Source organism: Tetrao urogallus (assembly GCF_951394365.1).
Source record: "Tetrao urogallus genome assembly, chromosome: 5".
NCBI classification, from domain to species: Eukaryota; Metazoa; Chordata; class Aves; order Galliformes; family Phasianidae; genus Tetrao; species Tetrao urogallus.
This window is the reverse complement of record NC_136818.1, coordinates 38,022,904-38,049,411: the sequence shown is the minus strand read 5'-3', so window position 1 is coordinate 38,049,411 and position 26,508 is coordinate 38,022,904. Positions and strand designations below refer to the sequence as shown.

Sequence of the window (26,508 nt, the reverse complement as noted above, 5' to 3'; positions counted from 1 at the left end):
GCTAGTCGTGATTCGAGTGCTGAACAGAAGAAGGAGGTGCCATACAGAGAAGCCTGGCTGTCAAAGTCAAGGTGAGAAGAAGGGCCACAAAACTCCAGACCATCCATGAACCAATCATGTGTGCTGGAAGGTGGCAAAAGACTGGTTGATGAGGACTTCCCCAGAGCAGCTTGGCAAAAGTTAGCTCTTGCCTGAAAAACATGCTTGCATGTTGCACCTTTTAAAATGTAATGAACAGAAAGTTAACAGTTTTAATGGTTTTAACACTTACCCCTCTAGGGGGCTTCTGGCATTCTGCAGTATCTGAAACTTCAAAAATACATACTGCTAGATTTAAGCACAACCTCAAAAACTGCTCAAAGGCTAGTTAATCTCACATACTGTTCTGGAGTCTCAGCCGATTCCTGGATTTCTTCATCTCCTCTGTCTCTGTTTTCTTCACCTCAAGCCCTTTTCTGCAACCTGATTTCAGACTCTGCGTTTCATTCATTTCCCCTTCACCCCTCAAAGTTTATGGAAAAGCTCCTGCTTCCTGGAAACTGCATCCAAGTCAAAGGGCCTGGAGCATGAATAGCCCAGGTATGGAGAACAGCTGGTGGGAGACGCAAGCTGCAAACAACCTGGTATTGCATCAAAGAATCAAAAATTACAGTGGCTGAAAAATAAAGGATCAGACAGCCTAGATCTTTGTTTAGAAAACAACACTATCAACTGAATATGGAGAAACTCTCTCCTAAGTACATCTATAACAGCAAGCAATGAGCACCTACCAACAGCTAACATTCTTGTCCTCTGGAGGCCCCACAAACAGACGCCTCTTGCCTACTCAAGCTGTTCATAAAGCAATTGGAATACTAAACCCAATTTTTTGAAGCCTTTTCTAAACGCAAACACTTGTTTATTCCTTTCCACAATTGATACGCTTTGTGGATTTATTGCCTAACGTCAGACTTGACCTGGAAATGCTGGAGCAACACAGCAAACAACCATGTGAGGAGCACAGAGTACCCACACTGCTTTCTAACTCACACGCAGAAAGGGAGGACTTGTGGAGCCATTCCTGGAAGTTTTGTTTTGGAAATGAGATAGCCCATGCTCCATGTGGGGAAAATCAATTTGCTACCTCTCTAAAGAAAACATTCCTCATTTGGAAATAACTGAAACAGACACTTCCTTGTGTGGATTAATGTGGAGACATATGACTTGCTGCAGACTGTTGTTTTGACCCCCCTCCTGACCAGACAATCTCTAAAAAAATAGCAAAAAGGTGGTATTTTTCACAGATTATGGGTCAGAACAGTATTGTTTTTAATAGAGAAGTTAGAGGCATTGCAAATATCAGGTTGGCTAACTGTGCCAAAAGCAAAATGTTTTTAGTTTCCATGGAAGACAGTGACAAGATTCAGGATGAGGCTTGGTCTTGTTTTCTTTATTTCAGCATAGCTGGAAGTTAATTAAGACTCCTGCTGTAAGGGCTTTGTTTTGTCCTGCTGACTAATTCGGGTTTAAAAAAAATCAGAAAAGGATATATTTCTTTGCCAAAATGTATGCATATATTAACGGTTACAAAATACAGTAAATTGAAAAGGGAAGATGAAGATTTTAGAGAAAAATCTATGCCTGACAAATGTGTGACATGCAAGTAGTCCTCAGAGCAAATCAAAATAACAATAATTAAAAAAAATCCAGGGTAGGCCTATTACTGGCTACAGATGACAGAATTGTTATTAATGATTCAGAAAGAGGCAGAGGTGTTTGGTAAATATTTGTTCCATATTTGCAGAGAAGTCAGATGATATGCTTGCAAAAGAATATAATTAAAGCGAGTCAATTGACTCGGTTTTACATAAACCAGATCTTAGAGCAACAAAAAAGAAAACAAATAAAGCACCTTATTTCATACTTCGAAACTGCAAACTTGATTAGAGAAACCAGCAGCATGCAGGGAATTCACCTGCACTTTGGCAAGCCTGTTGATTTAATGCTAGATAACACTCTGATTAAAAAATAACGCTACAACACTCTGATTAAAAAATAACACTACATAATTTTAGTCAAGCAAATATTAAATAGATTAGAAACTGGCTAAGTGATAGATCTAAACACAGGCATCAGTGGGGAATTTCTAACAAAGGAAAATATTGCTGGTAGGATTCCACAGGGGTTGCTGTTAGACTTGATGATGTTCAGCATTTTCTTTAGTGAAATAAATGCGAGGTCCCTGACAGTAACATTCACCATGACACCAGCCAGGCCTGGCACAACGCTAACGCGGGCTAATTCACACAAACAATTCAGTGGGAAAACCAAGTCGAACATAACCAACTATGTCTAGCACTACTCCAGCATAAACCTGAGAGCTCAATCCCAGCTGGTACTTCATGGACCACCCCAAAATACAGCCCAGTGTGCCATGGTAGGAGATGCTATGGCACAAAGCCTGCCTTCTGGAGCTAGCCCGAGCAGCTCAGCCTGTGCTGCATTTCAGCGAAATGACTGAGAAATAAGTTAACCAGGTAATATAGGTGCCATGAAGGAGATAAAGGCAGGTGCTCAGGAAGCATGAGGCGCAGTGAAGCGCACTGAGGCACTGGCATTGACATATACAAGAGCTGAGGCCAGCGCACCAGGCATGCACACATTCAACTGTCAGACCTTTTAGGAAGGCCATGTGCTGGCAGGCACAGCAGAAGAGAACCGGGCACGCAGAGGGCTGGAGCTGGGTGCCGATCCTGACCAAGTCCCAGTGCTGCCAGGACAGCCTCGCCACTGCGGGAGCTGAGCTGGCTGCAGGAGCCAGAGTCCAGCTGTCTGGCTGTGCTCCTCGCTCCAACAGCTGCTTCTCTTCTCCTTTAGAAAAAAGGTGGTGGGCTGGATGAAAGCATTCACTGGCAATTTTGGCTGATGAGCCACTATCTGGTTCATACCAGATCAGATGACTCAGGGTTCTTTTGGTGAGAAACTCTTAGAATACAGGAACTAATACAGTAGAGTACTGTGCTGTACAGGACAAGGAGCTTGGAAGAGCCACAGCCTTGATTCAGCAAAGCACAAGCCTAACTTGCAAAGACTGGGAGCATGCCAAGACCTCTGATGACCTTACAGGGGCTATTCAGGCCTCTGAGGTTGAGGTGGTGCTAAGCATTGAATTCGCAGAGACAGCACAACTCCATCTGATTGAAGGTGAAACACTGTGCTCAGGCAGCAACACTCATGGGGCTGGCCATGAGTTCCACAAGGTCTGCAGTACCTCAGAAACCTGTGGTCCCTACCCTAGAGACCATGCTGGGAGGCTGTAACTGGTGTGGGGGCCCTGGCTTCTGTAGGAGTTTTGCAACAATATGCAAGTCTAGGTGAAAAAAAAAAGGAAAAAAAAAAAAAAAGAGGGAAGAGTTGAGAAGGCACAGGCAGACTGTGTGAATACAAGACAAAAGCAGTACAGAAACAGCAGCGAGAAGGGAAAGCGCAAAGCAAACCCATGCAAGTCAGCCAATCTCATCAGAACTCAGCAGAACACATAGAGTAGACTTCCCATTAGAGTGCATTAGAAAACAGAAGGCAAATAAAAGCTCACAGCAAACGTTAAGGCTTCCCTAGCAATATTTCCCTTTCTCTCCTGCAAAAGCGAGCGTTTGTTAAATTGCTGTCTAGCAGAGTCAGCAGTACCCAATGGAGACGTGACCTACATACCTCGGCAATACAATGGCTGTGCAGCCGATCACGTCCATGTAGATAGGCAGATGAGATGGGTAACTGACTGGTGGAGGGTGGGCACTGGGGTGAATCCAAATAGACAGAAATTCAGACAGAAAGCATAAAATGGATCGTTTCCAGAGAGCTTAAGGGAATGACAACAGCAAGTAGGAAGCTATGATCATCCAATAGCACGAAACATGAAAATTACAAATACATTATTTGAATCTCTCTCATTTCTGATTTATAGTGGATAATACCAGAGATCAATACCACTTTTTTTTTTTTAGTGTAAGAATCCTACAATGTTTTTTCTTTTTTTTCTCCACACTTTATCATCGCACTGCAATCATAACTGGTTAGGCACAACTACCCCATCTGAAGATGTTAGCAAAGTGACAAGCAGCAACTGCGGAGCACCCTCCCTCCCTGACGCCACACTCACTGCAGTGCATACCGCCAGGACTGCGTCCCGTCCTCACTCTCACACAGCTGTTGGGGCTGCCACCTCCTCTAGGATGGCCAGGAGCTGGGCAGGCTGGGCTGGGCTGCTGCCCACCACGCCAGGCTAGGGGAAAGCAGGCAGTTTCCTCCAGTAAGGCGTGGTGGTGGTAACTCTGGTAACTTTGCGCTCACAAAAGCGGCATCTCCACGGCCACTAGAGGATGGAAGCCGGTGGTTGTAATGCCCTGCTGCCCATTGTTTGGCCGCGTTCAGTGAGCGCGAACCTGGGCAGCTCGGTGAAACTGCCCCGACACGTGCAGAACCGAGCCCGCCTCCGCTCCACAGCCCGTGCCAGGCTCCAGGACTCAGAAAGCCCAGCCAGAAGGTTGACTGACGCACCGGCACACGGCAGGGCTCCGACACGGCGCGGCACTGACCGGGCCCTGACCAGCAGCCGATCGCTATCGAACAGACGGGGTCTACGATATAGCCTTATTTGGGCAAAAGCAGCCTTCTGAGCCGCCCCGCCGTACTTTCCTTCGGAACGGCTCTATTTGGCCGCTTACCCGCTGCGGCGGAAGCTGGGGGCGACGCGCACGGAGCCAGCGGGGCGAGGAGCCCCTTACCGGGCTGCTGCGGCCCGAGCGCAGCCGTCATTGCCCTCTAGCGTCGCCCGCCCGCCAGCCCGTCCGGCCCCGCTCGGCCCCGCTCGGCTCTGCCCGGCGCCGCTCGGCTCCCCGCCCGCCGCCCCGCCGCGTTCATTCATGGCTAAAAATAGGCGGGAGCGGCAGCGCAGCGAGCCCGGCGCGGAGCTGCGGGCACCGGGACCCGCGCATTCCCTAATATGGAAACGGAGCCGAGTTTTCAAAAGCGGCGGTTTATTTGTTTCTGGAAATGGACAACATATGTCGGAGATTTACTATACGGAACCAGGTGTATATATAGCGTCGATCTTTGTATGCGCCCATTTTCGTTCTATATAAAGGCTTTATGCAGCCTGGAACTATAAATTTAATAATAGATTACTAAATTAAGTCTGCACAATCACTTCATAAAAAAAAAATCATTTCAATTTAAAATACAGCTGTAGGGGCTTGGACAATTTCCTGCATAATAGAGGCCCATCCCTGCAATGTAAATAACCCCGGCATTAAAACAAGTCGATCAGGCACATCAGGAAAAAAACCTTCACGAAAACAGAAATGCGTTTTGCAGCCTATCCCAAGTCAGGATGCCAAGCCCTCATTTTATTCGAATGCTGCTTTGATAAATCACTCCTGCTTCAGCAGGCTTTTTTTTTCCCCTTAATGTCCTGTTTTCCTCCCAGCAATCCAGGCCGATTAAGCCTCAGCGTTCTGACTGTACCAAACCAACGGGGTTTTGCAACAGGAATTATTCACTGCTTTCCTGTGTACCGTCAGCATTCTTAAAATACTGTTACTATAAAACTAAGCAGCACGCTCTTCAGACATGCGTGACGCTGCCGCTCTGTTTATTTCCAGCTGCAATTGTGCAATTTTAAAATTCTCATCTTTCTCAATGACCTTTCCCCAAACAAATACCTCCGATAGTTACAAGATTACAAAAACAAGTCCAATGTGGTTCAGAGCCTCACAGGCCACCTGTAATATCAGTGACTGATTGCACAGTAAAAATGACAAACATTGCTTCAGTTGCTATATATCCTAAGTTAATTATCAGGCTTTCTCTTCCTAATTTGATGAGAATGAAATATCACAAGAAGTACATATGGCAATGTAAAACATAATCGAGGAAAAAGCAAAGCAAACCTCTGAGAAGATAAGCAATTGGGTTTGTACAGCCAGGTACGTGTGACGTACCGCCCTTCCCACTGCCGCAACCACAGAAGCACAGACCTGGAAGGGCTCCAACCCCTCCATTCTGCACAATCCTCCCACGTGTTTAGCGGGATTAGGCTCCTGAAAGGCTGCACGGGGTTCAGAAAGCTCAAAAACTTCAGTTCAGTGCTGCATGAAATACATGGCAAGAATTTTACGTTCTAATCTCAGTCAGTCCTCCCCTCCCAATAGCATCTGCAAGGGCTTTCGCATCACCCAGGAATCCTCATCCCACTTTCAACAACAGGACCGTCCCGTGCCCATGCTGACTGCAGCGATCTGGGTTTTTCCTAGAAGCCTCCCACCCAGACGTGACCCGACTTAGCTTTGTTTAGGAAACCTGACAGAGCGACATGAATGGCCAAAGCTTCTGTATATCTAATTCCAAACAGATAAAGTATCTTCAAGACAAACCAGCACCTCTCAGAGATTTCCAAGTACATTATTAAGTAGATCTGGACTTCAGCAGAGGTGAATATGAAGATTCATTATCCCAAGAGATAAATATTGACTAAGGAGAAGCAAAGGTCAAACTGGTCAATATTTACTCAAGAAACTAAATCTTGGTGCAGTGTAACACACGCGAATGTCTTCATCAGCTGCCTCTGGAGATCTTTTCATTACAACTAAGGATTTCAAAAGTGTAGTTCCTTTCCCTCTAAAGTCCTTAACAGGAGAAGCTCCCACGGACCTCCTGCAGTCAGAAGCTCTCCATACCCTCAGCCCCAGCAGAGGGGTCTGTTTGCGAATGCCATCTGACCCACCTGCACGCCAAAGCTCAGGATCCATTAACAATTCATATTGTTCGTGCCTGACCTCTGCAGACGTGAACAATATGAATTTTCTGACTCATCACATGATAGTATTCCAGGCTACCATGAACAGGAATTTCTTCTTTGGTAAGGATTAATGTACTTCCTTTTCCGTCTGTCTCAAGTATCTGTAACTTAAGGCAGAAATTTTATCTCAGGCTTCTATTTCACATAAGGAATTACTTTGAGACAATGTCACTCAAGACCTTTGGGGAGTTGCAGTACTATTATTTACTGTGGCAAGTATATTAGTCTTATTATTTATCTAAGGTTTCACGTTTACTGCCTCCTTTCTGAAGTTCTTTTACCACGCTATTTCTGTCTGAAGCCACAGCCCATCAGACTCTCCACAGAACAGCACTGCTGAAATATAAGATTCAAGGTAGTTCATAAAGCCCGGTTTTCTGGAGATGCACCAGGAAGGCCGACACCGCAACCCCATGGCTGTTTGTGAGGCCTTTCCCTGTATCCCCTGGGGACCTTCACACGACCACTCAGTGGATGGGAGGGTGCCCGCCCTTTTACTTCTCTACAGTCTTGTGACCAGGTGTATACGCTCCTATTTCTAACCTTTGTCTCCACAAAACAGCCAAGCACAGCACACATTTGTTGCAATCACCATGGAGATCAGCTGGTTTCAAATTAGGCACAAACTGTTTCCTTTACTATTTTTACTGTGTTTTGAGCCTATTATGCTCTTCCCAACCTGTCCTTTCTTTATTCTTACTGGTAGACACGATAACTCTCCCTCACCACTGGGCCAAGCCATTGGGCACAGGGGGTGAGGTGAGCCTCACCTTCTGCCATTCTGTGGGCAGGCCCATATGGGATGGCAGAACAACATCTCTGCACATGATAGCTCGGTGTGTGTCCAGCCTGCAGTGGTATGGATGATCCACCAAGGGCTGCTGAGGGCAATGGAGTTACGCTGGCACAGACAGGAACTGGGCAGGGCTGGAGGCAAAAGAGGCAAGTGGTGAAATGAGAAGCGGGAGGATGGAAGGAAAGGGGAGTGTGGGAGCCAGGCTCCTGGGGCTCTGGGGATTGCACATGGAAAAAGAGAAGTGGCACCAGCACCAGTTGCTCCTCCTGGTGGCAATGGCTGAGTGGCCCCTTGCTGCAGCCAGGCTGCCCTGTTTGCCCCTGAAATATCACACTGCTGCTACTCAGCTCCCAAAGATGCAGAATCTGTAACAGAAGCTCTTTTGGACACGCGGAAAAAGACACAAGGACTGACAGTGCTGAATGTAGGTTTCCCACAGCCCAAGTCAATTGGCTCCCTGTGCCAAAAATGCAGCAGGCTGGGAGCTGACAGCACCAAAGATGCACATGCCAAATGCAAGCCTTTCCCACAGTTCTGTGACAGGTACGTTACTTCCTTTAAAACACTCTAACGTCTCCACTAAAAAAAAAAACCGCCCTGGTTCTGGAATCATATGCAATCCATAATGTGGAACTTAAGTTTAATTCAAAGGCCAATTAAAAAAAAAATCAATGAAATGCTTTTATGAAACAGGAGATTGATCTGCAGCTTAAAACTTCCAGTAATGTAATATTTTAGAACTTTAATAAATAATGCTTTTATCTTGATTGCAAAATAATACCCTGCCATGAAAACACAGAGCAGAGGTAGGAAACTGTTCAACAAGAATTAAAATGTCACACTTTGCACAGAACGGAGCATTACAATTATTGGTGAAACACATTTTTCAAACTTGTTAACACAAAATTAACAATTACATACATCACTTAATTCTATAAGTGCATATCTCTCAAAGTACCCATTAGCTAACCTTGCCTAGTTTGGTTTTAATATAGATGCAGGCTTTGCAGCACAGAGGGGATGTAACCATGTGAGTGCTGGCACAGTAAACCCTGAAATGGCAAGTGCTATTAAATTGAGATGCAATCACATTGAAAGGGAAACATTAACAAACAGCAGACAATTGAGAAGAAAATACAGGGCGCTTGTGTTCTAATACATGTGCTTCAAAACCTTATATAACTATTCATTGTCTAGTTCATCTGGCCAGGGGCCCAGTTTGCTCTATGCTATGCTATACTAATTTTATAATAATAAACTGTTACACAAGCTTTACGCAGTCATGCATATGAAGAGGTTGTGGAAGACATTACATTTGATTATCTTTCTAGCAAAGACACCATCTTGAAATTAAACATAGCTTAGCAGGAATGTATGTGAAAAAGAAAATAAAGGGAAGGAGGAAAGAGGGAAGGGGGGAAGGGAAGTGAGGAAGAAGAAAGGAGAAAGGGGAAAGGGGAAAGGAAGGGAAGGGTTTATCAAGACAAAACAAAAAACAGAAAACAAAAATCTTTTTGAAAATGAGATGTTAGACTGTCTTCCCTCTCTGAATATCACCTGGCCCATTATGCATGATAGATGAATACCACTAATCCCATAACACAATGCAAGAATCTGCATGTTCCTGGACAATATTCATTTGAGGGTAATTTTGGGAAACACATGCTTTTTTTTTTCCTTTTTTTTTTTTCCTTTTTTTTTTTTTTCCTTTTTTTTTTTTTTTTTCCAGTAAATGCATCTTCTTTTCATAAAAACAAGGCAAAATGGTTTACAAAGCCAAAAGGAATGCATGAAAGAGCTGGGATTTAAAACCCTTTATGTTATTTGTTGCTTTAGCATGAACCAACACGAATCACTGAGATGCTTCAGTTAACTTTTAGCCATACCACAAAACATTTTTTTAAGACAGCAGTTGGAAAACGTGGGCATGAGAGAGACAGGGCACAAAAGCATATACAGTACGAACCAGATGCAATCCAGAAAAGTCATTTCATATTCCACATTTGTCTATGGAATTGTCTGAGAATTTTCTGCTGAACATTACTTCCAGGTTTATCATAGCAGTTCAAAAATGGCTATATTTAGTCACTGACCAGTGCCAGAAAGCACTACCAGACTATAGGATCATGGCATATTTTAAGTTTGAAATCGCATCTGCCATCAAGGCCAGAAATAAGTGCCTTTTATTATCAGAAAGAGTGAAAGCCTCAGACATCCAAGATATGTGATTGTTTTTCAGCTCTAAGTCACAAGATAGTGACCCCAAAAATCACATTATTCAGATTACCATTGTGCGTCTGCTACCTCCCTACCACCCCCTACATATTTTCATTTCAACATTTTAACATCTAATCTAAAAAAGCCACTAAAACTAGTGAACCAGTGTTTTATGTGGGGCTCCTGAGGCACTTCCACATGCAAATAACAGCAATACATACCAAAAGCAGAGTCGGCAGCCAAGAGGCACACAAGTCATGGGGTGTTGGAGAAAACACCAAAAAGCTTCAATGCCATATTCTGATCTAAATTACATCACCACGGAGATCACAATCTTTCTCTTAACCTTTACCTTTGAAGTTGAGATGGTCAAAAATACAATTTCTATCCAAATGAAAAATGCCAGAATTTTATTGTTTTCCTCATGAATGGGGGTGTGGAGATGGGGATGGGCAAAGGATGGGCACACACCAGCATTGCCATGGTGCTCGCCTGCAGCCCCGCTGCCGAGAGGGCTCTCCAAAGCAGAATTTCAGCTCAGCTTGATACAGTTAAGGCATTACAGCCCCACACCAACAATTTCATTGCAATCTCTTTGTCGGGAAAAAAAAAGATCAAAATGTGGAAACAGAAACATGGTGGCTGTAGGGAATTAGTGGGGGAAAGATTTCTATTTTCTTCAAATGGCATCTTCCAGAAGAGTGAGAAAAATTTCATGTGAGGTTGAATTTACACCAGAAGGGAAAAAGTAGGAATCAAGTGGCAGCACCAGAGAAGAGCCAGAGCTAAGTGTCACACATCAATGCCCTGCATTTAGACCCCGGCCTGGAAATCTCCATAAGCTAAGTAGGACTCTACTCTAGCTGCAGGTGGAGTGCAATAAAAGACAACAAAATTTTTCTCGGCAATTAAGCAGAGCTCATTTGTTTTCTATTATTTATTTTAACTGCTTTATCCATCTTGTTTTGGCGTAGGCTTCCAATACAAAGAAGGCCAACAAACTGCTCCCTTCTGTAACTGCACCTGGCCGCAGGACTGCCCTCCTTGCTCCATCTCTGCCCCTGACCAAAGCTCCAGCTGGAACCTGCAACGCTGCTCTGGGGCTGCTCCTCCCCATGGGCACATGCAGAGCCCCAAGAGGCAGCACAGCCATGTGCCTTCTCTGGCTCACCTGCATGGGAGCCACTGAGGTTCATTCATCTCAGCTCTCTTTGCTCTCCCGAATAGTTCTGAGGGTTGCTAGGCAACTATTGTTGAATACATGCATGAGGCATTAATTGTCTGAGTGCTTTAAAAGAGGAAAATTCTTTAAAACTGAGGACATTGCCATACCAAAAATAGGATATTTCCTTTATAAAGGGCAACACTCGTGGCTGGGAATGTTGATGGCTGCAGCATGTCAGAGGCAAGATGAGTCATGGCAATTACTCACAGCGCAGCACAAAAGCAGCATCTTAGGAGAACTGACTTTTATAATAAAGTTTTATTTTAAATTAAGTGCTTCAGATCTAGTTTTATCTCCAGACTGCTGTCACTGGGATATCACGGTCCACATTTTCACCATGAAATTAATGGTGTTGGGTCCGTCCTCTGTTACACAGCATTACAACTTCCTGAGCGTATCAGTTCACGGCCTTCCAAACCCAAAATGGCACTGGCAAGCTTTCCTCTTTGCTGCACTTCAAAGACACGCTCCAGCCTCACTGCTGATCCTAAGTGCTCTGTGCTCCCTACCCGTAAATGTGGATTTCATTTTATAGGGTCTTTTTTTCCAAAATACATTCCAATGTCATGATCAAGTTCTGAAGACAGTAAACACAGACTTCCATAAATTGACTTAAACTTCTAAACTAAACAACTGCTAGGATTTGCAGCTAGGTAATTTTCCCTTTTTTTGTTTTACAATAAACCTATCTCTATCGTAACTAAACATTCACAACGTACATATATTCAGCCTAATTACAGGGTGCCTTTCAAAACCACCAGCACCAAAAAAACCCATAAGAGCCATCTTTTTTTTTTTTTTTTTTTTTTTTTTTGGTAAACTGGTCAAATTTGGCTCATTGCAAAATCAGGATATATAAAGGAATGAGGGCAACTGTACTGCTGAATTTGTACATGTATTCTGAGCAAATGGGTCCTAAATATCCCAGGAATAATCTTCAGTCTGATCTTCAAACTTGTGCTCTACTTCTGTGGAAGCATGTAAAGGACATAGGATCACCTAAACAGAGTTCCAAAGTTCACCTGAGGTTAACAAGACTTGAAAGATGAAGTGTTTTATTTAATGAATGAAGTGGGAAGGAGAATGAACACCTCCTGAAAGTAAACACGGCAACCCATAGCCAAGACTTGCTTTCAGTGGGAGGTCAGCTTCTTCTGCAGTTGCAGATCCCCTAGGAAACATAGGAGGGTGGTGAGGAGGATGGAGGTCACACCATGTTTCTGTGTTGGGCAGCATCAGTGCCTGTGAACATCATTCATGTTAGCAGGATGATCACCATTAGCCTTTTCACATATTCTCTTACCTTTTCTGCAGGCTGAAGCTGCTGATGTCAAATGAATTCCTCTTCTTCTATTACTCACTTGTTACAAACACCTGTTTTTCAATTAATGCTCTCTTTAAAGCTACTACAGAAAGAGGTAAGCTGACTGAAGATGTCTGTGAAGGACTCATCGGGGAAAACTCATGGAGTTGGTTAAGTCTGTACAAGATCTTGTAGTTGTAACAGCATATTTAAATGAGATGCTATCAAGTTACATTTTCCAGTTACACTTCAGCTGAGGAGCAAGCCCCTGGCAGCAATCATTTAAGTGATCTAAAATGAGGCAGATCCTCCCTGAGCTGGGCTCCCCACTGTAGAACAGGCAGAGCTCCCAAGATTGCAGCAAGGGTTGGTGCTCTGAGACGGGCACTGCTCACAGCATCTGGGCTGGTGTTGAGAGCAAAGCAAATTTTAGGAAGGTTTGGTTTACTACGTAGTAATGAATGTGCAACAGTCCAGCACAACCTAACCCCTGCTGACCCAGATGCTACAAGTGATTTAATACAGTAATGGTTTTCAGTGCCAGAAGAAAACAGTAGGATATTATTGCCTTGTTTACTTTCTGCCTATACAACTTCAGAGTGACTGCTGGATGAAGACCGTATCTCTTGTTTGAGTAAGGATCATGTCGTTTGGAAAGCAGCCTTGATTTAAAAGCTTGAAGTAATAAAGAATCTATGTTACCTCTAGCTAAGCTGTTCCCCTGGGTAATTACCCCTCACTGCTAGATAATTGTGCCTTAGTTTCATCATTAATTTACCTGTTCCTTCTCTGTAGGACTGGGTCCTACTATGTGCCTGTTCACCAGATTAGAGAGGCCTCTGCAGTCACAGACCTGGCTGCCCAGAGAAGCTGTGGGTGCCCCATTCCCTGAGGTTCCAAGGCCAGGCTGGATGGGGCCCGGGGCAGCCTGATCTGGAGGGCTGCAACCCTGCCCATGGCAGGGGGCTGGAACTGGATGGGCTTTAGGTTCTCTTCCAGCTCAAGCCATTCTGTGATTCTACAGAACAATGCAGTGGAGCATTAGCAGCGCAGTTATCCCATGAAATAGTATCGTCCTTTTGCAGAAAGCCATAATCATTTGAATGACTAAACAAAATGTTAGCTCTTAGAGGCTCTGATAATGATTTTCTCTGTTATGTGCAGCAGCAGTAACACCTCTTTATTTCTTCTCACTGTTCCCCTGCTTATTCAGCTAAGAAGCAGGTTTGCCCTCATATTCTAGTCAACTGGTTATCAGCCATTGCCCTTCAGTAATTAATGGCATTAAGACCAACAAAGCAGCCCAGAAGGAGCAAGGAAATGCTTGTTTGATCACTAAATGACCAAGACACAACAATATATATTATCCAGGTCCAAACTTAAGCTGAAATGTAAATTCTCACTGCTTCATTGGCCTTTGCTTCATAATGGACAATAAATCCATTAAAAAGCATTATGAAGTCCTAATTGCTGATGAGAAACCTACAAATAAGCAACGTGTTGTTGTTTTTTTTTTTTTTTTTGAGCGAGGTACTGCCATTTTTTTAATTGCTTCCTTATTGAGTGGTGATACATGAAAAAAAAAGCCATCTGAAGAAAGTCTCAGCATCCACTGTCTACCCCTGGAAGATAGTTGCTCATACTCCTTTTAGCAAAGAGCAGCACTTTCTCCAGTGGACATGAGACAGAGAGACTGCTGCAGTCCCTTCAGTTCAGTAGCTCTGAAAATATGAACTAATTCACATATTCTCCACGATCTATCTCATCACTTTTCAAAGATGCTGACAGGTACTGATAACTTCCTCCAACAGCACTGGTCAGTAGAGTGGAAGAAAACCAAAAGACTCCTCCTGATCACAATTAATGCCCTCACTCAATTTCACAAAGAGAAAAGCAAAGCAAAACTTCCTAATGCCTTAGCTTGCCTCTTTTGTAGCTTAATTTAAAAACAAACAAAAATAAATTCACAAAAATGCAGCCACGTGGAACTTAGATTCTGCAGGAATCTCACCAACCGGTAATTACTACTGCAGTGTTTAAAATTTCCAAAGAAAGCAAACAAAAAACAAAGAAAACACTATTTTTCAATTAATTTTCTTCCTCTGATTTCTCTCCACATTGCATCATCTCCCAATTACTCTGATTTTGCTGAGTGTGCCAGTTTCTTAAAGACACAGCTATAAAATGTATGGACTAATTGTTGAGCAGAACTGAAGAGCTATTAAAACTGCAATAGTACAGCACTTCCAATAGTAGTCTATTATTTCTACATGATTGCTTTTGTACAGTCCAACTCACACAGAGAAACTCTTAGATAAATTAACTCCTTCGTCTTGACATAAACATCAAAGGGAGAACTAGAGGAGAATGAACGTTATTTTCTGCTGCTATTTTATACACAGTGTTTGTAACCTCCACGCACGTTCCTGGAAGTTGCAAATTGTTTAAACTGAGAAACCCATTTGCTGTTTTATCAAGTCTGTAACACATAAAATTTGGCTGCAGAATTATCTCGTTTTCCTATTTCACATTTCCCTGTCATTTACACAGTGGAGCGTGTTTACAGAACTTTATAACTATAATATACAATTCAGCCATTTTTAAACAGCTCTATAAGAGTAACACTGAAATGTACACATTTTAAAGATTACTTAGTGAACACCAAACCCTTTCCCAGCTGTTTTAAATTGTGAATTTCCCAATAAACGAGTAACATACTAAAAAAGCAAACAAGATCTGACATTATTTAGTCTAAGTTTCTAAAATGGCATAACATCTGTAGCTAAAAACAATTTTGAATAACTATATTTAACTATAGCAGTATTCTATTATTCCTAGCTCATTTTCCTTACAGACTAGGGGACTTATGTGGTGTTCAAACATTTCAAACATTTCTTCTAATTGTTCAGTCCTTCCAGCAGACAAACTGCAGCGAAAAGGGGGAAAAAAATCTCCGGTCCTATCTTTTATATATATTCATGTGACCAACCCATGATCTCAGTTAAGTGCCACAACTGTTCATTAACACACATCACAGCCCCACAGTCAGCACTGCAAGCTTTGAAACCGTGCCAGAAGCAGGGGCTCAACAAATGGCACTTTGACCTTTCCACTACTAACTTCAATCTTTATTAAAATCTCTAAGACGTCAGCTCTGTCTCTCTCTTTTACCATCTTTTATCTGCTTCAGAAATACCTAATATTCATTCATTAAACGGGAAAGTTTGCTACATTCTTACGTAATGATAGATCCTCTTTTCACTTGGATCGGCTGCTGAAATGCCTTTGATTAAAAAAGCAAAAGAAATGCACTCTCCCCTTGCCAAACAACTCTAAATTCAGATTGCTCACTCATTTCCAGGGAAATCAAGCATGGTGCCTAATATTAAAAAATCCTGCAGTGTCCAGGCAAATTCCTCTCCATTTTATGTCTCTCTTATTAAATTCCAACCCAGTAGCACACGAGATGCTCCCCCTGCTCTTTTCTTCCCGTTCTAATTTCACATTGGCACCCTGGCACCATCCGCCTGGCTGTCTATGCGGGGACAGAGACTCATTTTTTGCCCAGCAGGGTTTCCATTCCCAAAAATGAAGCCACCAAAACCGGTGGTCCCATGGATAAAATGGAACTAGAGACAAACACAGGCTTTGATCATTTTTATGGTGCTCAAACATAGGTGGGGGAGAGAAATCATGTCTTTTTTTGTTACTTCTTTTTTTTTTGGTGTAGTAGTAATTAACTAATTAGATGCTAAAGAAATAAAAACAACAAGAAGTTCACATGAGTCATTCATGTGTTTTCAGTGTTTGTAATAATTCTGGCACACCCTGTATGCCTCATTTCTTGCTTCAAATAGGTACTGGAAAATATGCACAGTATTTGGGACCACGGGGAATGACATACCAATTCAAAGTTTGCTTTGTCTAAGTTTGCATTTTCTAGATTTGAAATGCAACTTCAAGGAAACTTAAAACTTGCCTGCAACCTTTAATTTCTACCACCCTTCTCCCACGGATTATCTCTGGACATACAAGCTATTCATTTGGGCAGTGCCGCACAGCATCATCATTAGGTGGCTTAGTTGCCTGGGATACTGCTCCAGCCCCACACTGGGGAACCCAGGAAGCAGGAGCTCAAAGGGGGAAAAGTAAACAAAGTAATGAGTAACAGTTACAGCTCCTTAAATGTGTACATTAACTTGGCGATTGGGAAACTGTTTGCTTTCTAGAGGCAGTACCCTCCGATTGAAATAATGACAAATATTTTGGAAATTCCATCCAAAGCCAAAATGAAATTACTCAAGTGCACTCCGCGAGAACAAAGCTTTTTAGTATACCTTCAAATGAACTCAGGTAAGTTTACAAATGGCCTATACCTAAAAGACCATTAACTGAAATTACATTTGTTTTTATTGAAAGACAGCCTCAAGTGCTGACATGTAATATATGACATGTGATACATAATAATACTCCTAAACCAGTTCTGACATAATATCTCCCAAGGCATAATAACCACAAATGACTGCTTTAGTTAAGAACTAGCCAGAAGCAAAATAGATCCATGTAAAAGTAGCCTTAACCATAAATACCTCAACAATATTTTATGTCACTTTGTAAAAAAGTTAAAGGAGACCCATAATAATTAACAACAAAAACTTCATGTTCTTTACTATTGTATGGTGGTTGTGAAAGGTTATTTCATAGTCCCGCAGCTGCCAATGCTGTAAATTATGCAGGCACCAAGAAGCATTAAGGAGAAATAATAGCAATTTAAACCGAGGCTGACGTAATTCATGATAAACAGTCGCTGGAAAATATTACAATGTTGTCTTTTTTGAGCGGGTTTAATCAGAAGAATGTGACCATATTCTGACACAAACCACTTCTCCTTCTGCTCGCAGGGCAGGGAGGCGGGCCTACTGCTCTACACCCAGCCCCGCAGTACAGTCCCATGGCCCCTGGGCACTGGGGCACAGAACACTCACGTGAGGATGCTCTCACGAGTGCTTGTTCAAAATGATAACGAGGAGAAGATGGTTCCAGCAGTGCAACTGCACACCTCCGGCATCACACTCATGCTTGTGATGAATATGGCTCGGGTTGCTTTTTGATGTGAGGGCAAAAAGTGATTTTGATGAGGGAAATATAAAACTAGCCACACAGCTGACATCTACCACCAGGGTGAATGGCCACCAAGAAAGCGGGTGCACGCAACACACAGCAACGCCCACGTGATAGTTTACATTGATCACGCACAGAGAGTGGCACACTCCCTAAACCTGTTTTGCTGCAAGAACGCATTCGGCCTCTGCAGAGCTCAGACTAAGGAAACACGCAACCCCCACAATACAATGTCATGTGTCCACCACCCAACCAAAACACAGAAAAGGAAAGGAGCCTTCCAAGCAAAAACACTGGACTGGAGGTAGGAGCACCATCGCTCTGCCATGGAGGTCTCATCTCCCTCCCCACAATCACCCTGAGCCATGTCAGTGCTGCCCAAGGCCCCAGGCCAAGCCCCCAGCCATGCCTGGCCCCAGCAGCTGCAGCAGAAGGTGGGGGCAGGAGGAAGAGGCACCCCCTTGCCCAACGTCCCATGTCTACTGCCTGCAGGGATGGAGCAGCACTGAGCACCCCCAGCTGTGCTGCAGAAGCAGGCCTTACAAGAGTTCTGACTCTGGTTTTATGGAGTGAGAAACAGTCTATCTTAATATTTATCCTGGTTACACCTGTGGTTGCTACTGAAAATGCATGCATACACACACACACACACACAAAAGGTAAAAATAAAACAGCATTTGTTTTGAAGTTCTTACAGACAGGAAGGTATTTTATCTTACTTTTCCACACACTACTTATGCTCACTTAGCAGCTTGCTGTTAACGTTGGGTGTGATTCTGCTCTCAGTTAACTGGTGAAGTGAAGGGAGTCCTTCTGGATTTACGCCACTCTCAGTGAGACAGAATGTGACCCCCTATCAGTGCTTTTTGCTTTGAGTATACAAATATTTTATGCATTTCAATGAGTGACAGAATGCAAAACTTGCAAATATTTATTTTTAGATGTATGGGGGAAAAGCAATTATAGCTAAAAATGTGAAGAATGAAGAAATCACTTAACAGAAGCAATTATGTTGAGCATATAAACAGCTCTGCCTTCAGACATTTTATTCAAATGCTGCAGAGCACACTAGAAAATATCAATTGTTTAAAAAAACTGCAAGTATTTTTTCACAACTGAAAAATCAATCATTATAAACAACATCTGGGGATAATTAATATCTCACTCTACAGTTGAATTAACAAAATAAGAAGGTCTGACCAGAATCCAGAACATTTCCAGATTTTCTTTTGCAGGCTAAAAGCTTATGTTTGCAGAGGTGGGGCTTGAGGGGGAGGAAATGTACATTTATCTATCTACAGTGTATATAGCACTATTATACATTAATCACTACTTCCGCTCCAGCTACGTCCTGTTTTTGTTTTGAATGAGTTAAAATTTGAAATATTTAGCTAAGCCACACTACCCAGGGCCTAGGAAAAGTTGTGCATGTTTTTCAGACTCCTGGAGATGCCACCACAAAGCTCCAGCTAAAGAGGCCCCAGCAACATGCTAAAAGAAAGTCTCCATGCTCTTCCCATCACATTTGTAACTGCTTCAGTGTTCCACTCTTATCAGAGGAGCACCAACAGTGGTCTCACTCTAATACAATTTTTATGTCTTACACAGCCTGAATGCATCTATTTAAAAACTAAAAAAAAAAAATGCCACTGAGGAAAGCGGAGAGGTAAAAAGATTTCAGAGCTTTTGAGCACTTTTTAAAGGGAGAAAAAGCAAACTTTCATTTCCACCATTACAGTGTGGATGTCGCACAAGATGAGATTCAGCTGGCGCAGTGCCTGACCAGCTTGAGCCTTTGCCCTGTCCCAGCTGGGTGTCCATCTGCCTAGGAGATGCCAAGGGTAGACCCCTCTGTGCACAGGACAAGACAACATTCCAAAAATGCAGAATAAAAAAAGAAAATGAAAAAAAAGGCTCTTCCATTGTTGAGCTGCCTGCACTACTTCATGCTGGATGCTGATATCGAAAGGTGGGGAACTGATGGCACACTCATGAGAATCTTGTAATTAATCACAGCTAATACCAGCTGATTAAATAATCCTATCACTTGTTAAGTTACTATAAACGTATGAGTGATAAAACACTTCTTCTAGTCAGTTTTGGAGACTAAATGCTGAGCTTGCTCTGTTCTTACAAAGAATGAAAGCTTGCCACATCAAACAGATACCAATTTTGGCTAAATTAACTTGGGACCTATTCTTGATTATTAAAATGTAGTTATGAGCTACACTGATAAAGACACTCATCAGAGATTTCAAGCAGCAGATGGATACAGACTAAGGAAATCCTGAAGAAGAAAGAATATTAGTGTGCCTACCTTCTGGACAAGTGATCATCTAATGGGATAGGAGAAGATTAGAAGAACTGAGATTGTAAGACCCAGAATCAGTGGAAGCTCCTACTGGCCTTGCTGAGTTACACTGATGTACATTACCTTGGAAGTAACCAAAACTGTCAATAGCAGAAATGCTGACATTTTACTTCTGCTGAAAAATGTAAAAAACCCCAAACTTTCATTCTTAAGAGTGATTATTTTGACTCACACAAATAAAGAACGTCATCAACAGTAAAACGGGAAACATTCCTTCTGTCTTTTTCTTTTCTTTCCTTTCTTTTAAGTTTCATTCCCTGTTTTGGTTTTGTTTTGTTATCTCTTACCCCCTAAACCACATATTTTAACTATGAGTCACAAACTCATAGTTCAGATGCATAACGAGAGCAAGGACAAAATTTCAGCTGCTCCAAGAGTAAAGGTACCATACCACTCCATATTCTGAAGCCATCAGCTCCCATCCTACATATTGTCTGCGGCACTTGACCTATGTCTAAACAATCCTCTCTTCTTTGCAGCCCTGTTTCCATGGCCTATGACAAGAAAGAAGGTAAGTCCTGAAAATATCCCAGAAAACCCCAGAGGTTAGGAAAGTCATTCCTCACTCCAACTCATTACCAGCAGTGAGAGGATCTGCTTTCTGTATTGCTCAGTAGAGAGATCTGAGCTAATCAAGGTACAGTTGTTTTTGCTTTGTTTTGAATGTAGATGGGTTTTCCCAAGCAAGCAATATGTTGTTAGCTTTTTGGAAGGAAGGGAGAGAGAAGGGTAGTGGGGATTGCAACACCTCTATGCATCACTTACATAAGGAGAAGATTCTTACTGCATTGCTCTTGTGATAAAATGGAGAAATTTAATTCTCTCAGAAGAAAAAAATGATATTAATACTACAGCAGGATGCAGTTCTCTCACTTTTTGGGATGAAATGTTTTACAAAAAATTAGCCTTTACAGGAAAGAATAAAACTTTTAACCTTCTTTCAGGGGCCAACATGCGTTTACAGCACCTCAGGGACCAAATAGCTTTTTTAATGGCACACTGGACCCAGCTTGCTACAAAAGTAAGCCAGAATGATTTACCAAATATATTTTTAAAAAAAATGAGAAGAAGGAAGGCACACAGTTTTCCCTCACACTCTTGTTTTGTACAGCAGTCAAATTCATGCACACAAAATGGACGACAAGCTTCTGGTTCATCCACTGTGGGCAGGATTTACAATATTCATTCAGAAAAGCACTGTGACAAATCTTTCTGTGTTGGTTTTCACCCGGAGAAGGTGACGGAGCTACAGAAACCCACCTTCACCTGACTCTCCTGCTCCTGCAGCACCATGCAGTCCCAGGCTTGTGGAGACTCTGCCAAGGAACACAGCTGTGCACAGTAGGAGCCAATGTGCCTTCTGCAATGCAGCCCACAGCTGGCTGAGGAAAGAAGCCACACTCACCAATGAGCCCTGGAAGTCAGAGCAGGTGCAGGCCTGGTAGAAGATCAAGTCACCTTGTTCAGGTAGGCAAGCACTGAAAGGTTGCATGCTGTTGTAGCAACTACTTTGCACACTGGCCCAGAGTCCTCAAACACATCTTCTGGACACTGCGCATGCAGCTTGGTCTCCAGCTAGCCTCTTTAATCTATAATGAAAACTACTAGAACCCCTGTTTTTTCATTCCATTGCTCTTGCAGCATATATGATAGAATCATAGAATCACAGAATCGCTCAGGTTGGAAAAGACCTCAAAGATCATCGAGTCCAACCACAACCCAGCCATACTACCCTAACTCTAACAACCCTCTGCTAAATCATGTCCCTGAGCACCACAACCAAACCGTTTTTAAGCACATCCAGGGATGGTGACTCAACCACCTTCTTGGGGAGCCGATTCCACTGCTTAACAACTCTTTGTGTAAAGAAGTTTTTCCTGATATCCAACCTAAACTTACCCTGGTGCAACTTGAGGCCATTTCCCCTTATCCTGTCGCCTGTCACCAGTGAGAAGAGGCCAATTCCACTCCTGCTGTAAGCACCTTTCAGATATTGGAAGAGAGCAATAAGGTCTCCCCTCAGCCTCCTTTTCCTTAGACTAAACAGCCCCAGCTCACACAGATTACACAGCAAATACTAGTAAATTAAATGTATTTACAAAAGTTATTTCATAGCAGCAGCCCCAGGGGCTGCTAACTCAAACAACTTTGACAACTGTCTGTAGCAATGACCTGGAGTTGAAGAGAAACCATGACCACGCAGATGCCAGCAGAGACTCCAAGGTGCCAGCCCCCTTGGCAGGTATTTGTGGTGGCAGCTCATGCTGGAGGCACAGCTGGAGTTCCAAGACAGACAGTGGCCATCCACACGGGACGGCCCGCAGCAGCTAGGCCTGGAACACCTCACGCCATCTCCTCCAGCCCATGTTGGAGGGAGCCGATGCACCGCATCTACAGACCTTTCCAATTTAAAGAGACAAAAATCTCACACCAAAAACCCAGAATTTTTCACCTTAACTTCTGTCAACGAAACTTGATTGTTTCCTGCTTTGTTTATTTTTTTGTTAACCTCAGAATGGGGAAAAAGGGTGGAGAGATGAGAAGGAAATCAGAGCAGAACAAAATGTTTTTGTTAGAAAGGTGTAATAAAATCAGGAATAATACTTCCTGGAAAAACACTTCTCTCCATTAAAACTGCCTAACAAGAACAACAACTACACACCACAGTGAACAGGGATCTTTGTAGAGGTGTTTCTGGTCTCTCCTTGCTATTAGCTGCATCTCTTGCATGGTGTGCCAGTGCTCAGAGAGGGTGAGGCACCTCACACAGCAGTTTCTGATGGAACCCTGCATCCTCATCAGAAGTCTTGGGATCTCACAAAGCTGTTTTTCATCCACACTGCCCCAAATTTTATGTTTGCTTTAGATTTTGAGGAATTCCAGGCGATGGGGAAACACACATGGTCCCATCTTCATCTTTCTGCACACTTCTTTCATTTGCAAGTTAAGAAATAGCCAAGCCTCTCAAAATTAAGTGGGTCTGGATTCTCTTGTCAGAATTTTAGCCACATTTCTATAATCTGGTCTCCCCCTCAGATTTGACTGATAAATACCAGTGCCTTAGAGTAATCCATTTATCTACTATATCACCCTGCCTCTGTTTAGCTCTAGCAGTCATCACTTTCCACATGTGACATCAATCTGCATGATATCAACATAAACTGTTTGTATAATGAACTGTTGTACATTTTATTGTCCTGCCAGCAAAGAAAGGGATAAGACGGCACTTTGCCTATTCCCTTCAACAAAGGTAGTATAATTGACACTGTACACTCTGCAATATAGCGATGGAACCATACACTCGCTAGTTTTTCCTTCCTAGCACAGCAGGGCTTGCAAATTTTACATTCATTATTTTTGTAAAAAATATTTTTGAAGAATAGTCAATTTTTTATTTTTTAATAGGCATTTAGAAAATCTGTTTTTTAAACCAAACTACATTTTAAATACACGTTATTAATTTCTATGGCAAAGATTTCTGTGGCTCTGGTTTGATAATGAGATAATTGCCTCGCAAAGGTCAAGAGAATGGCATAGTTAGCTTTCAGAGACTGAACAAAGCACTTGCTATGGTTCACTGAGCATAGTTTCTGTATCACTCCACATCTCTTTGATTCATCTATTACTAATATTCCATGATACACTTACATTATGGATCCAACTATTTCAACAAACCTGTAATCAAGGAATGACCCTGAATAAAATACTCTGCAGAAAACAGATGGTATGCTCATCAAACGCCTTCAAGCCTAAAATAACCTTTCCTATATGACAGGGATAGTCAATTAAAACTGAACTTTATATTCTAAGCTAAAGCTCAGAGTAAATAAAACTCAACATGATAATACTGTGGTATTGGAACAAACTTCCTGGATATTTCATTCATTTTTTCCACCTCCCCATCCCCAAGAGGAACCAACATTTATAACCATAATTGAAAGCCTGTAATGTTTGGTGTGACTGTAAGTGAACTTGACAATTTGGACCTAATTTTGTAATAGTTCAACACCACAAAATTAAAACTCTTCACAGTAGCAGCATGCTCCAGTGACAACAGTACAGGAGGACAGCTCTCTCCTACCTGCCTGGAGCTGCTCTGTGCACGGTACAGGAGCAGTTCCACACCACTGAAATGCTTCAGCTCAACCTGCTGAGCTGGCGCTCCTCTCTGCCACCACAACAAAGGCCTGGACTGAGCACAAAACAAGTAACCAGCATGCTAGGGTTAGGACAAAGCGGGATGTTACTCTCCCATTACAGGCACTGCTGAGCACCTTCCCTCTCGCTCCCATTATTATGGACTAAACACATTTAAAAAATTGTCTAAAAGACCACAGAGCTTCCTCGCAGAGATGTATGGAGCCCACAGCAAAGGTGCAGCCTGCAGCTACACAAGGGATTTCGCTAGCGTGATTCGCGGCGCTCATCCATCTAGTAGTAAGGGTAATAAAACTTGATTCTCACAGCACAGGCTCTTTGCTAAAGAAATTACACTGGACCCATTACTAGAGCTGACCTGAGTGTGTGCAGAATAAGCATTCTGACGCATTTCACCAGTACAAACCCTGCACTTGGGTTGACTCAACAACACAAAGCAAAACAAAACCGAAATGTTAAATCACCTGGCAGCTATTGGAGTTGCCTCTTTCAGCCCCCCCTCCCCAAACTGTGAGGTGCTGCAGACTTCCCTGGAGTGGCATGGTATTCTCTATACCTTTTGAATTAAGAGATCACCTCTCAGAACTGCCTCTGTGCATGGAAAATCAAACTCCTAGTTGAAACTCCTGCTGAAAAAAAAACATCTTTCAGAAAGGCCAGAAACACACAGTCTGTAGCTGACATTTGTTCAAGGCCCTTGGAGCAGATGCATGGTTGATGAGTGCTCTGCAGCAGCAAGGGATGTGCACAGAGTTTTCCTGTTTTGCATTTATTAGCATATAGCACCAACAATGGCTTTAACAAAACAACATACATTGTAAAGCTTCTGCAAAGACACAGGCCACAGGGTAATGGTTAAAGTAGATAAATTCCAAATCCAGACAAGGGATCCTTTCACTTGTACTGAGTGACTGTGCTACATACTCTATCCGTGTAACATTATCTTTGATTGTGATAAACTCAAGCTGCAAATGTGAGATCAGCAGTAGCTAGAAGCCTTCAGACTCAGAGGAAAGCGCACATTTGGTACTTAGAATTTCAAACAATAAATAGCATTGATTCACTTTAAAGGAATCACATTTTCCCCTTGGAAATCAGTGGATACCTATGAAGAAGAAAAATGTCTTTATTATGTGAAAAAGAAAATAGCTGCGAAGTGACTTACCAAACTCATCACATATACTTTCATTTTCTATAAGGGTTGGATGATCAAATGTATCCCGACAGTAGAAGATTTGGGGGTTCTTGCTTGTTACTGCAATGCCACCCAGGGCTAAAACGAACTGGTCTGTTAGTATTGAAGAAGGCTTGTCCTGAATGCGCTTTAACATGGAACGATAGCGACAGTACTGTGGGTAGCTGAGAATTAGCAGGTTTGAATCTTCATCATCCTCACCTGGAAGAAGAAAAAAAAAAAAAAAAAGAGAATTACCCTTATTACATCAAAAAAAATATAGGACAAAGCTGTTAATCAAGCAGCTCAGAAAACCCAGGACCCCAGGTTCACTGTCTTCAAGACCTATCTTTTATAACATGGTGGTTTTCGAAAGAAAGGTTAAAAATAGAAATAGTTAAAAACATTTATTGGAACAGCTTCTTCTCTGGCTTCCTGTCCAGTTCTGCCATGCTTCCCCACAAAGAACTCTACCTGACTAAGGAAACTCCACTCTGAACAAGCTGGCCAATTGCCTGAATCAAAGTGCTCACCATCCTTTGCCAACTTGGCTGCTTTGATAGAAATATTATCTGCCATTTTCACTCAGCTCTCTATACAGCCCCACTGAGCTCATGTTGACACTACCTAACACCTTTTAAAAATAATAACACGTGAGCCCCAGAGAGCGCAGCTACTAAGGCTCTTCTGAAGTGCCTGATACTGGCCACCAAAGGGCCACGGACAGGAGCATGGCTGCTCTGAGCCGCATAGTGGTGCAAAGCGGCCCAACAGATGGAGTGAACTTTCCTCAGATTAACTGCAAATGCAGCAGGACCTACGGCGCACAATGAGCAAATGAATTTCTGAGAAGCTCATACTGTCGAAAGGTACGCTCAAAATGTAAAGCAGTCCTGAGTACGCTTCTTTCTGTTCCCCTGAGTTTTACATGATATTGGGCATAAAGGTGGCGGATGCTGAACTATCACAATCAAGTTTCATCATATGACACCAGCAGGAAACCCAACAGCAAAAATCCAGAGATGCAAACATGAGAAATTAGTCATTTGCAGGTATGCAGCCAGTACTTAACAGCACTTCTTTTTATGCTCATTTATCTCCTCAGGTGGGGCAGCTGAACATGCCTTTCCCTGCATGCCAATGAAGACAAAGCAAGAGAATGCAGCTTACATTTTCTGCTTACCCTGATTACTGAATAACTCAGTACTCAGAGACAAAAGGTCTAATATTTAATCCCATTACTAATACTGAAATCATCTTTCTCAGCCTTAAAGTAAAAATCACTTCAGATATTGAAAGAAATGTCAG

General features: G+C 42.7%; 1 protein-coding gene across 2 annotated transcripts in view; it reads right to left on the bottom strand.

Annotated features, from left to right (window-relative positions):
• ARID5B (AT-rich interaction domain 5B) overlaps positions 1 to 26,508 on the bottom strand; it is a gene marked incomplete at both ends in the record, with an annotated part of 104,889 nt that overhangs the window by 39,549 nt on the left and 38,832 nt on the right. For both annotated transcript variants that reach the window (XM_079536454.1, XM_079536453.1), the window contains one exon: positions 25,192 to 25,422. In XM_079536454.1, the coding sequence (XP_079392580.1) occupies positions 25,192 to 25,422 (231 nt within the window). The remainder of the gene's footprint in view (positions 1 to 25,191; positions 25,423 to 26,508) is intronic.